Here is a 14,377-nt window from a genome sequence, read left to right on the forward strand (position 1 = left end):
TCAGAACTGGTAGTGAAAAATTGGTCCCACAGTGTTCATAGTAAGTTAACACACGGTCAGCAGACCTGCAGTTTGCTTTCTTACTGCATACATTTTGAAGCCAGTATCTTAAAATGAGTACCAGCAACACGTTCCCACTGAGCCAGAATTTCTTAACGGCAGTTAAGGGTGGATAACATGAGCCAAGGAGTGACACAGAAGATTTCAGTGATGATGTCATTTGAAACAGCTGAACTAAGATCTGTCCAGAGAATGAGGCTATTTTGGTTATCAAATGATTGTCTCTGGCCTTATTGCATACACACAGTTTGTTTTGGTTTCTTTTCTGAAAGTTGAAATGATGTTGTAACTGGGACAGGAAACAAACACGTTGCAAGAAGATCCCCTGACTCCAATGAACTTATTAGCACAAGGAATTAAGAAGCTGCCTGTGCCATTTGCAAAAACAAATGAGATTCTCAGTACTATCAAGTAACAAGTTAATAAACAGAACTATAATATCCTTCAACGCTGCCACACTTTGAAGAAGTAAACAACTGGTTTAATGGACTCTGGAATTACTGTACTGGAATTCAAGAAGTGAGCTGCCCCAAAACCTAGCAAGAAACAGAAAAGGTAACTAACACAAATGCATATCACTTTCCACCCAAGAAGGTCTCAGGTTATACACTAACTACAGTCAAGATTTAGGAAGAGGCTGGGAGAGCTGCTTTTTAACAGCCATAGGACTACCAGGTACCAAAAAGGAATTTTCTGGTGCCAAAGCAAATTTCTGGAATTCTAACCAGTAATGTAAGAGTTTTTAGTAAATTCTTGCTCTGTGCATGCTTTGAAGTAGAAAACATTGCGCTTACCGTTGAACACAACAGCATCAGAAGTGAACACAGAATCATAGAATTGTAGAATCACAGAATGCTTTGGGTTGGAAGGGACCTTTAGAGATCATCTAGCCCAACCCCCCTGCAGTAGAGCAGGGATACCTTCAACTAGACCAGGCTGCTCAGAGTCCCGTCCAACCTGGCCTTGAATGTTTCCAGGGATGGAGCCTCCACTACCTCTCTGGGCAACCTGTGCCAGCGTTTCACCACCCACTTGGTAAAAAATTTTAAAATATTACAAAATTTAAAAAAATTTTAAAATCTTCCTTGTATCTAGCCTAAATCTACCCTCCCTTAATTTAAAGCCATTGCTCCTTGTCCTATCGCAACAAAACCTGCTGAAAATATTTTCTTCATCTTTCCTATAGGCTCCCTTCAGGTACCAGAAGGCTGCTATCACGTCTCCCTGCAGCCTTCTCTTCTCCAGGCTGAACAGCCCCAACTCTCTCAGCCTTTACTCATAGAAGAGGTTCTCCAGCCCTTGGATCATCTTTGTGGCCCTCCTCTGGACTCACTCCAACCGGTCCATGTCCTTCTTGTGCTGGGGGCTCCATACGGCATCAGAAGTGATCACAGCATCATTTATTTGCACAGCAGGTTCATAAACAAGGATAGCCGATGCAAACAAAAATTCAGAAGCAATCCTAAGCCAGTAGACATTAGTAATTACCCACACTAAACATAAAAACAGCGTGCAAGGCCAAAATTTCTTCCTTTTGGAAAAAAGGGGTGCATAATCTGTGCAGGTTTCTTATGGTTGAGATAGTTCAGCTGCGCCCTGCCCCCAGACCACCCCACCTCGCTCAGGGCTGAGAGGCTTGCGGGGAAGAGTATCACCTCACCATCACTGGCATTATTAATTCACAGAGCATTTGGGAAAGGGAGAACTCCACATAAAATCAAGCCCTGACCAAACCCAACCCTGTTTTATTTGAAGATGCCTATCTGAGATGGCACAGCTGCAGGCATGCGGGAAACAGCAAGCTTTTCAGAATATCCACTCCCATGCTGAAAAAGCAAAGTGAATACATATTTGTTTAAATACAGTTCTGCCTGAATCCCCAAACTGCTACTATGGTGGCATTGCTTCCACAAGAAAAGCCACTCACAACGATGAGGCCAGGGAACATCTCCTCTCTTTCTGTTAATTAGGGGACTAATTCCCCATCCACAAGAGGGTAACTTGCAATACAGTAAAATAACGAAACCATCTGTGTTTTGAGTCATTCAAAACTCAAAGACATTTGCCTACTGCATTTCCAAAAGAGAGCAAAGATTGAGACCACTTTACTCTTCAGAGGTTATTTCCGAAACTATATATTCTAAAACTTAAAACTGAAATACTTCTATCTAAAAGCGTCATATACAGGCAAATTTATTACACATTTCTTAGGGCTTGATCCAAAAAGAATGTTCTCCCTATGGCTGCTAGCCCATAAGAAAGTTCTAAAAAGCCTCTGGGGCTCAACAGCTGCAAAAGAGATTTGCATATTGAGAGCTAGGTGAGGCTGGTTGCAAGATTTTTGGCAACACCTTCTTTAATTAGGAAAAGAAAAAAAAAGATGGTGATTTCACTCAGGTCTTCTTTGGAAATGGTTCCCAGAATAAAATTTCTGGTGAAAATAGAAGGGGAAAACCAATTCCAGAGCCGCAAGGCTGGGGCTGGGGATTCATGTATCTATGCCTCATTCAGGTTAAGGATCTTATCACTAGATGAATTCTCTGACAAGGTTATCATGGGTTACTGTAGAGGAAAGAAGACGAGAAACAGTGGGGAGGAATGAAAGCCTGAGAGATAGTTTCTTAATCTGTCTAAAAGTGTGTCACCCCATATAAATAACATAATATTCATCAGCACACAGGCTCAAACCTGAGTCATCTGCATTCCACATTCAGCTCTGACTGACATTATAGAGTCTGCAAAATTTATATGAAAATATTCCTTGGATGAGCTAAAGTAAAGTAAATTCTATCAGGAAAAAAAAAACCTAGCAGGTACCACTTGCTAGGAAACATAGCTTTAATAACCGCTAAACTCAGCTGCTTGGTTAAAAGCAAAAATCTGAACACACTTGTCTTCATTTCTATGAATGAGGTTCATAATTGTCTATGTCAGGATGGTTAGGTTTCCTTCGCACCTTCTGAAAAGTTCTCCTCTGTATTCCCCAATGAAGGACAAGAAGAGCCCTGAAATTTTGAACGGACCTGTACATGAAGAGACTATTATCCTCCTAGCTCCGTCCAGAATACAAAAGATGAAGGACCATGAAGCACTAGTAGGAACTGTTATATACTCCCTGGGGTTTCCAGTTCTCTTGATTCCTCAAATCTTATTCAACTGTCTTTCCCATCTTACTGTCATATCAAGATAACATTTTAGTCTGTCGGTAGTGCTATTTCTTACTCTCATTTTAGCGTCTTAAAAAGACTATGTTCAAAGATTTGAGCAACATAGCAACAAACAGCAACTCCTGGAAACAGGAGTGTTAACACTGGTGAGTAAATAAACAAAGTCTGCCAAGCAGCAACCTCACACCAATGGCAGGTAGCAAGTAACCTTATTAATGTCAAATAGTTGTGGCCAGCAGGCAGTAAGTAAGGGAAAGAAAAATAAAGCAGAGCAAAACCTAGAAAATCCTCTACTAGAAGAACTGGCTAGTGAGAATTCTATCACTGGAGACCAAATTGTTATGGCTGATGTCTTTCTCATTAGCTTACTAGTAGTTCTAGATGTTTTTACTCAGCCTCGTAATTTTCTTTTGCCTAACCAATGAAGTTACTGAAAGATCACTCCCTCTGTCTTCAATACATATCCTCCCACACTTTTGTAGGTATTTTGAGACACACATGTTAAGGAAGGCTCATTTTTCAGATTTTCTTAAGCTGTATAAAAAACCTATGGGACTTGCAAGGAGCAAATAATACACTGAAACTGCCACACTAGGTCTCCTCCAGCAGCCTGCCTTCAGCAGTAGCCCTGAGCAGATGCCCAGTAGAATAGTAAGAAACACGGCAGGCCTAAAGTACCTGCGTTTGTTTTTCTTGACTGTTAGTGTCCAAGGCTCCAAGTATTTTCAGTTTTAAAACATTAATCCAGGTGTGCTTCTATCTGTTTAGTCACCCTCAATGGATCCATGGACATGTCCATCCTCTCTTTGAAACCATGAAAACTTTTAATAGTTAGCACCATGTTAGCATAACATAAACTTGTAGATTCCAGGAATTTAATGACTGATGTGGACAAGAGCAGTGTTCAAACTCTTCTCCTCTCTCAGTTCAGTTCAGTTCAGCTCATCTACCTGTCTGGAACTTACTCAACAATCCCTGCAGAGAAGTGACCTTTACAACCCAGCTCTCAGAAAAGCAAGCTTCATTCTTTAGAAATGTACCAGATGAAAGTTCTTGAAAAATAAAACTTAGAGGAGGACATCCCTGGATCTTGCTACAAAAGCTACATACCACTTTCACCACAAGCTACACCATCTTAATACTGTATTATGTTATCAAAGTATCCAGTGTATTTTTAGGAACATATTGTAAAGAATTCCAGCAAGTGCTCTTAATGTTCTTTTGTTTGGCAAGTGACATTACCCTCCCACAATGGCTAAGACAGCAAATTACCAGACACCCTAAAGAATGCAACAGTCTAGCCAAACCTAGAAAAACCCACTTTTAACACCAGCAGGCTCGCCAACTACCACTCAGTTTCCAACATCCTCTTCCTTGGCAATGTCTTTGTGAAGGTAGTGGCATCCAAAAGCTAACAGCACCTATCCCTTGCCAACGCCCTGGCTCCCTGACGTACAGGCATCAGACCAAAACATGATAGAAGAACAAACACTCCTGGCACTGCCAGTCCACACGCTCCTGGCCTGGGACCGAAAACAAACCTCAGAGTGGATATCCTCTGGGGCTCTGACAGAAGTGACTGCCTGGTTCTAATAATAAGACTCATGTGACATTTAGTAAGCAAGAACAGGACAGCAGTCCTTTTCCCAGACAAGCTGAACAGAGTGCAACTCCCTCTCCTGCACAGCCCCAGAAGTCCTGTATTCCGCAGTCCCACAAGCCTCAATGTTTTTCCTTCCTGCCAGTTTAACACCAAGACCGTAACACACAGGGAAGCTGAACAATGCTAGAAGTTCATGTATACTCAGACAGACAGATGACTTTCAATTATGCCTCTGTCTCTGCTTAAATGAAGGGTTTCAAGGGAAGCAAGGCACAGCTTCCACTTTCTGCCCCCACTTGGCAGCAGATGAAGGAGTAATACTACCAGCAGTGACTCCAAAGCATGAGAAAGTGTTATGTTCAAATTTCAAGCAGAAAGCTTCAAGGTGAAACCAGCAACAGACTTCTCTGCCCTTTATCTCCCTCTGTCTTTTGGAACTCTGGAGATTGTCAAACACCGAGGCATCTGGTCTTGCCCCACAAGGCTGCCAAAAGAAAGCTTATATAGCTTGTCTGCTGCCCTCCCCAGTGCCCAGCTGTTGGCAGCAAGGTTACTCCTTGCTGGAGAAGCCTGGCATTGAGACTGAGGGCTGGTGAGACTGGACCACTACAGAATGTGATCCGCACTAGTGAAGTATGTGCTTCTACCTTCCTACTCCAAATGCTAAATGGTACTCTAAAAGCAGAATTTTAAAACATGTTGAAGGTGAGTTTCCAGACTCTGCCTTCAGCTTCCCAAACCCAGAGGCTACAAGTGATCCTTCAAAATGATGAGGGGTAATGCATTTGGCTTTTCTTCCACTCACAAACAGAGATATTCTAAAACAAAAACAAACGCTCTACAGATAAATGCTCCATGTTTTACAAAATTGTGATTATCTGTGAGGAAATTTTTCAGGCTTATTTTAGGTGTAAATTTGCTGGTTTGGGTTTTTAAACCACCACCCTACATAATTTATGTCACGTATTTAACGGAGAAATAAATGCTTACTCATAACATCCCACACAGTCTGGAGAGAAACAGCATCAAAGTCTCCAGCCAAAAGTGATTTCAAGCCTGCATCATCCCTCACAAAAAAAAAAAAAAAACACTAAAAAATCACTTGAAAAAGAGCTTACCACCTCTTTAAATTGTTGTGCCCTCACATCTCTAAAACAAATCTGCAATCTTCCAGTATATGTCTCTGGTTTTTATATTATAGGAATATGGCTTTTTGTATAACAATCTATAATGGTTCTCCCACTTTCGGGTATTCACATGCAACACATATGACATATTCCACCACATATAGAGAATATTTTGATGGTATGCATAGTACAAAACTCTACAGCCACTACGCAGGGTGTCTTCCCTAATGTTTGTCCAGATTGAGAAAACATTCACGTGTATGTAACAGCCCAGCATCACACAATTACTTGTTGGTTAGAGTGTGGTTTATATGGCATTTAGAAAAAGAGCAAACTGAGTTAGGTGCAGCTTATTTCAGATAGACACTTCTTCTGAGAGCCGAAAAGAGAAGATACAGCATGACAGTAGTGGCAGGAGTCACTCCTTGCTCATTAACAAGTAATAGTATGTCTGTCACACTTGTTTGTCTTAGCTCAACAAAAATCATAAAACACCAAAGATTTACAAGATTTACTAGCACAGCCTAGTTGATTACAAGGATAACTCCAAGAAAATACAAAGAAACTTCGGTCTAACCAGTGTGGAATGGCAAAGTCTGGGTTTAATTTTCTCTTGAATTTTTATTTTCAGAGAATCCTTGCAAGGATTCTTTACACTAACATGTCTCTCAAAAAAATTCCAAATGTCACTGCATACTCATTAACAACATGTTCAAAAACTGCTCTGAGCCAATACATAAAATGTAAAAAATGAACATACTTGCATTTTACTATACACATATAAAACAAAAGTAAAGAAGCTGGCAGCTCAGGTCACAGACTTTAGAGGTAGGTCAATTATGTTACGTCTGAAATAGAAGAATAATTGTAGCATTTGACAACTTATAAAAGTAAATTTATTTGGGATCTTGCCTCCTTATTCCTCTGCCCACTCCCACTTAAGAAAGTCTAAAAATCATGAACTGAAAGAAAAATTCCTTAGATTAAATGAATGTTGATGAAACTTCAATTGAGGCATTGCCTCAGCTAGCTCAAAAAAGAGCTAAAATACTCACAGCTTGTCCTGATTATATGTACTTAACCAGTGCAAAATAGGTTGCGGACGAATTATGCTCTCTTTAACTATTAACAACAGTGTCTTTGTTCTCAAACAATGTTAGATGCACATGTTCTGGAACTTATATTTACCTGGTGGATTCTTGGCAGGATCATTGTGGCTTGGACTTCCTGGTTGTCCAGAATCTATAAAGAAATGAAAGAAATGTTTTACTAATTTGTTTTGAAAGTATCTCACAACCTTTTAATACCCTCCTTCAGTATTAAACCAATACTTAACTTTGTTCTTTAAAGGTCATTTCCCTGACTTTCTACATTAAGGCATTATTGAGCAAACACACTGTATGTAACCCATTTTATGCAGCAGCAGAAACATTGTGAAAGATGCAATGATCCTAACAAGAGGAACTCATAGATGACTGAATAAGGACAAGAGAGTCATTCAGGTAAATACTCAAGTTGTAAACACATCTACAATGGTACCTTTTCATTCCCTTTCCCTCCATCCCCCAAATATAATATTGCATAATCAGCAAAGCAGAGGTAGTTTCTTCTCAGGCAGTGACCAGAAAGACGTACTGGATCAAGCAACTAATGGTGTTTGCATGGATGACTCCTGTTTCTTTACCCTCTCCTTAGAGCACAAAGGCCTACGCTGCTTCCATAGACTCGGGACTGCACTGAAGATATGACTGTCCGTTTTAATACAATACAGGCTTTGCGTTCCTAGTCTGAGAGAACTGCTGTTGTGAAATGAAGATTATGTAACACAAAAACTAACAAAACCCAAACCCTGTAGACTTCAAAGAGTGTTCTTTACATGATACATGCACCTAATGAATCAAGAAGAGAGCGCAATTTGAACACACTAAATAATAAATTATGTCCATATTCATAAAAGCAGTTGCATTTAAAACTATCTACTTTTTGCTGTATTGCCACACCAATAATATAACAAAACCCTGCTCCTTGTTCCACTGCAATAAATTGTTTCTAAAAAAGTGAGACATGACAGACACTCTTGTATGCAAAGAGTAAGAAATTAAATGAAGCACAACCATTTGTTCCGTACATTGGTAACTAAAATGGGGTAGTTTTACAGTCTGAATGAAAAATATCCATTTTTTCTAAATGTAGCCATGCTTGTTAGCAGCATAGGACCACCAAAATATTGCATCATAGCACTAGAGAAGTGGCTACTGCCGAATGGATCCCAGAGGGAGTTCTTGAATGCACTGCTGCTTACAGTGTCCAAATTAAAGGAAAAAACATAGAATAAGAGCAAACTACATATTAACAAATACTTGCCCTTCAATCCTCATTACTACTCCTTAAAGCCAACGTAGCCCTCAACCTAGAATGAAAGGTTCTTTCCACCTGTTACAAGAAGTTAATGAAAATCTGTTACCAACTGTTACATAGCTTAGCAAACACAGTTTGACACACGTCTCTCCAGCAGTTTAAGTTGACACAAGCTTGATTCTACAAAAGATATTATTTGAGATGGAAATTCATTTCACAGTTCAAGTTCTACTGAATTCATCTGAATGATGGTTGACAGAGAGGACAAGTATCTGTGGATCTACCAGAGTACTGGTAGACCCAGGCACATGTGAAACCCAGTTCCAATGGTTTTGCAGACACAACTAAATTTTCCAATACTGAATGAAATCACTCTTACACACAATAAAATACACATTGGATAGCGAATTTCACATGAAATTTCCTCTGTCTTCTTCAGTGCTTGGTAGGAAGACTGAAGGGCAAGCCGTCAGCCCAGATTCTGCATATCCCATGGTTTGGGCACTTGGATAGCCTTAAGAGTCCCACTGTACAGCACAACATGTAGCCATTCATTATGCTTGTTTCTTTTAATGATAAAATACAGCACATCCCTTTAAAAAATCAAACCAAGTTAATTTGAAAACTCAGTCAGCTACAAGAAATGATAAAAATGTGATGCTTCTCTGCATATGGACTTTTCTATGGACAAATGTCCTTCTTCCTGTGTTGCAATAGGAAGGTTCACCCTGCAGGGGGTGAACTTTAATATTCTTCTAATAGGTATTCTCTTCTTCTGCAAACCATATATATTATTATTTAAATCAAGATTATCAGAGAGGATTAATTTTACACTGCAACGGTCCAACTGTAAAACTGCTGCAGATGCGTGGCTAAATGAAGTGTCAGTTTGGTAGCAGATGCACCCAATAAAGCTCGTAGAGTGTAGCTTGGGGAACACAGAGATGTGAAACTGGATTAATGTGGCCTACCAGAAAGTAGCCTTTGAAGTTTTGTCCTGTTAAAATTCACTAAAAAGATGCCTAAAGTGAAGAATATTTTCTAGCTCTTGCACAGCAACTTGCCTTTACTCCTACTTTCTGATTGTCAACACAGCCACGTTATGGATCCAGGACATAAAGACTGATGCTAGTTTGAACAAATCATTTTCATATTGCAATAGGATAAAATTAGAAAAGAATCTTTTAGTTATAGTGATAAGCAGTTGGCTAGTTGCTATAATTTGCCGCCAGACTTAGCTTTGTTTTATGTTAACTACTTATCAATTGCAATTTTTACAGATTGATTCTCACACAGCGGTTTGAGCAGTAGAAGCTACGAACATGTTTGCCAGCAGAGTCTCAATGATCTTGAGAAAGCAAAGAATTATTGTAAGCCGAATATGAGAAGCAACTTATCTAATCCTTCACCTACAGCAGTTGAGACAGAATTGTGTTCTGTACGAGAGTATCAACCTACAGAACTCTGCACTTCAAGCACACAGAAGCACCTCATTCTCAGGATGAGCGAGACAGACCTGAGACGGCCTGTGCCAATCCAATTCTCTTACCAGTGTCAGTAATCATAAAGCACTCTCCTGATTTGACTGGATGCAAATAGCCTTGCAAAGTACAAGCGAACCATGATCATTATAGGAATAAACTCTATGAATAACTTGATCTGTAAGCAGAACATGGAATGAAAAGAGATACTGGAGCAACGCCCTTCTAAAAGAGGGAGTAAGAGGCATTTTTGGAAAGCCACAGAAACTACAGAAGCAAAAGATATGTTAAGACAATTTAAATCTTTCTTTATACTCATCTGCACAACATCATTAATTAACAATATGAGCCCTGCATTTAAAAATTGCAGGCTTTTCTTCGAGTGAGATGGAGCAAGACACAAACCAGACTCATTGTCTGTCTACCTGGCTTTGGATTCAATTTTCCCACCAAATAATTCTGAGCACATTAAAAAAAAGAAAAAAATTCCTAAGCTAGAAGTTGCAAGCAAAGCTATACAACCAGTAGCAAATAAAACCCTCTCATGCAAATGTGATGAAACTGAAATTTTCAATATTGTGATTTAGGTAGCTCCCAATTGCAAATTCCCTTAGTTTATACTCTTTTTTTTTTTTTTTGGGGGGGGGGTTCTGTTTGTTTCAAAAACCTCAAATTTTACTATCAATGTGCTTTTCTTGAGAAACTTCTTCCACACAGATCTGAGAGGTACTTATCAGTATTTGTTACAGAGCGAAAGCTCACCTACACATACCCTTTCCATGAAATGGCTTTCACATGCACCTCACAACTACACTGAGCATATCTCCAGCTTTTCTTTTCTTGGTGCTGACTCCTCCAACAGTCAGTGGCCGATGCCTTGATAAGTTATTGCCCCACAGGTGAACAGTTTATACAAGCATGGTTCAAGCCAGCCTTTACTCTCTTCTGGTAGATATTCAGGTAACTGTGGTACACTTATGTATAATTTACCATGATTTGGCATGGCTACCACCAGAACATTGAAACTCTGTATCAATTTACTCTTTCTTTTAGAAGATGGTATGAAAGGATGAGTCAAGAAGCTGGTATGTTTTCTATTGAATTGTTTGCCATGCTTTCATTTCTAGGGGTCAATCTCAATGAGTCCCTGTGAGTGCAGGCAACTCACTGCAGCCAGAGTTAAGTAAAACTGACTGTCGGGGCCTGCTGCTAGGAAAAAGGTGCAGCCATGATACGTCGCTCTTGGCTTCAGAAGGCAGAGGGGAAAAAAAGCAGCTAATGGTTTGTCATCCAGTGAGGGACAAGATGCTCCCTCCCTTTGCACCACCTTGCCTTCAACCAGCTGCAGGAGGAAGGACTCACACCCCAGAAAAGCCAAGAAAGTCACACTGCTGTTCATCAGCTTCCTGAGGGATTTTTAGGATTGCTCACCACAGCAGCCTAATCTTTCTTTTTCCAGCTGATGACACAGGATACTGTCTCTAAAAAGTAAATTATGCTACATCTCCTTTACACCCCATATTGTACAAGGAAATTTAATTTTAAAGCTCTCTGCTTTAGCATAACATTGAAGGTTGGCAATGAATAGATGAAGAATCCGTAAGAAGAAAAAATACTTTCTTGAGCCACGTCTTAGAAATAAGCAGATTCTCCACAGGTGTCATACTAATCAAATAAACTTCCTTAGTGTTTTCAATGAACACATTTCACTTTTCATTTGCCACAGGCTAGGAGACAGCCTTTGCACTCTGATAATCTCAGCCGACAGACATTAATTTAATCATTCACCAGCATATAAATACACCCTTGTTCTTTGATAGTCCATGATTTGGGTATGGGGGAGGATAAAGGACCAGTAAGATGTGGCACCGTGTAAATATCAGTTTGATGCTGTCCAAGCCTTCACACATGTATACGGCTTCTGACATGACAACTGACAGAGTCACTGCCATGAACAAGAATCACAACTGCCTCCCAAACTGTCATCCCTCAGGATTACACTGCCACCTGCAAACTTGAGGCAAAAGGTTGTACTCCAGAAAACCATAGGACACCCCAGTCTGGTGAGGACCTGTGGGGGTCTCCAGCACCAGCCCCTGCCCAGGGAAGGCTCAGCAGCGGGATCAAACTCAGCTGCTCAGGGCTTTACAAAGTCAGGGCATGAAACCCCTCAAGGGTGGAGACGGCCCAGCCTCCCTGGGCCACAGCTCCACTGCTGGGCTGTCCTCATGGGGAAAACACCTGCCAAATCAACTCTTCATCTTTCAAAGACTTTCAGAACATCACCATGGTAGGAAAGCATTCATGGCAACAGAGGAGCAAGATATCTCCCTCTCCTCCAAAGCAAATAACTTGATCAGCAAAAATCCACAAAGTGAATAGATAAACAGTTTCATCTGTGTACTTTAAATCACTACCATTAATTATTAATTTCCTAATTTTACTACACTTTTACCTTCTACTGCCTAATTTTACCTTGCCAAACCAACTGATTCGGCTGATAAATTTCCCAAATACTTCTAACTATTGCACTTTGCAAAAGCAACATCTTTCATTGCATACCATTGCTATATCTCATGACCTGGAATTATTGTACAATTTTATGAGCAATATTCACACCACCTCTAGTGATATGACAGTTTGTTTATGATATAAACAAGCTAAAAGTGTTTTATTGCAATAAGTATTTGCTGAAATTATTCCACAAACACAGAAAAGTAATTGGTGCAAGCGTCACCCGTGTTTTTGTAAGTATGTTAACCAGGGGGTGTGGGGGGGATTTGCTTTTCATATTTTCATAGATCACTGCACTTAAGGGAAATACTTCCCAAAAAAATTTTGGCTAACTGAATTTGTATGATAAAATGTTCACCCCCACCACCTTCTTTGCTAGTCCTGTGAGGATCGGCTGAGGGAACTGGGGCTGTTTAGCCTGGAGAAATGGAGGCGGAAGGGAGATCATCTTATTCTCTACAGCTACCTGAAAGGAGGTCGTAGCGTGATGGATGTTGGCCTCTCCTCCCAAGTAACAAGCAGTAGGATGAGAGGAAATGGCCTCAACTTGCACCAGGGGAGGTTTAGATTGGACATTACAAAAAATTCCTGCACCAAAAGGGTTGTCTAGCATTGGCTGACCAGTGAAGTGGTTGAGTAACCATCCCTGGAGGTATTTAGGAGACATGTTGTAGACATGGTGCTTAGGGACATGGTTTAGTGGCAGACTTGGCAGTGTTCAGTTTACAGTTGAAATTGATGATCTTAAGGGTCTTTTCCAACCTAAATGATTCTATGATCCTATATCCCTGAAGACATATAGTATGAATCACAGTTCACACAAGGAGGAAGCAGCATCTCAAAAAATAAGTAGGGCTTCACCGTGACACGGTCATGTTTGCAGGACGAAGTCTCACTTCTTTTCCCAACAGCATATATTCCGTTAGCAATATGCATTCATGACACACAGACTGAAACCCTCCACAACATAGAAGCAGTGACTTCTTTTTAAAATGTCATTCTACTACCCTTATTCTGCAAGGAACCCCTCTGTGTTCACAAAGACTGCTATCTAGCTCAATGCTGTTGCACTGAATAAGTATACAAGGCACTAGCCCCTACAGGTTTTTAATGTGCTTGGTATTCATACAACTGGTGGTAAACGAGCAGTGTAGACAACTGAAGTTAGACATTTAGGTGTAAGTCATGGGGCAGTGGGACGGCTCCCGCACAACACTGCACTGTCAAACCCTGTTGGCCATACAAGGAAAGACTGCTTGTTGCTCACCTTGCAGAGGCCCCGTGGCATCCTCCCATTTTCTGAAGAGGTATCATTAGCTTTGGTCCATTTACAGACCTGGTTTCCACAAATTTAAGGAATCATACCAAAGAAACCTATGTGCCAAGGCTCTTAAGCGACACTGAAGTAACAGTCCTGGTTGCTATTGATAAGAGGTGCATTCAAATTCCGCTCCCCTGTGCCCCCCCACCACAGACAAGCCACGGCAGGCCCCCACTTCACCTCCCCATGAGCAACTCAGATTGGTGGCTGCCAAGTCACCCAGCCGGCCATTGTCCAGACTGCTAACTTTTCTTCAGAGTGTTTTAATTAGGTAAATAAAAAATGGTAATTAAATCAACATTACGTAATGTGTTTCTGATTTGTAATCTCATTTAAATTAATTAACTGACTCAGCCCTTGTTTAGTTTTTAAACTGCCCTAGTTAAGAAGTGGAGCTCTGGGAGTAAATCCAGTTTTTATATAGTTGAAAGAAATTCAAGGACCTAGAAGCACTTACCGGAACCAAAATAGCAATAAGCATAGTCAGCTTTTCAGCTTTATGTCCCATGCACAGATTTATCTTTTTAAATTCCCGTATTTGTTTATGTAAAATAAATCACAACACTTATTTATTCAAAATATTTCTTATACAATTTATGAAGACCATATGTTGCTCATTTTGAAAACTGAACAACTTATCCCAGCTGTGTTATAAGAGAAGTTGTGCACGGAATATACACGTATATTATACATATGTATGCACACATGCATGCATACACACGCACGTTTTTAAGTTAAGAAAAGGG

General features: G+C 40.3%; 1 protein-coding gene across 5 annotated transcripts in view; it reads right to left on the reverse strand.

The window, feature by feature from the left end:
* Window positions 1-14,377, reverse strand: part of NFIB (nuclear factor I B) — a 182,988-nt gene that overhangs the window by 72,276 nt on the left and 96,335 nt on the right. For all 5 annotated transcript variants that reach the window (XM_075446940.1, XM_075446938.1, XM_075446937.1 and 2 more), the window contains exon 3: window positions 7,146-7,199. In XM_075446940.1, the coding sequence (XP_075303055.1) occupies window positions 7,146-7,199 (54 nt within the window). The remainder of the gene's footprint in view (window positions 1-7,145; window positions 7,200-14,377) is intronic.

The sequence above is a fragment of the Opisthocomus hoazin genome, chromosome Z (genome assembly GCF_030867145.1).
Source record: "Opisthocomus hoazin isolate bOpiHoa1 chromosome Z, bOpiHoa1.hap1, whole genome shotgun sequence".
NCBI lineage: Eukaryota > Metazoa > Chordata > Aves > Opisthocomiformes > Opisthocomidae > Opisthocomus > Opisthocomus hoazin.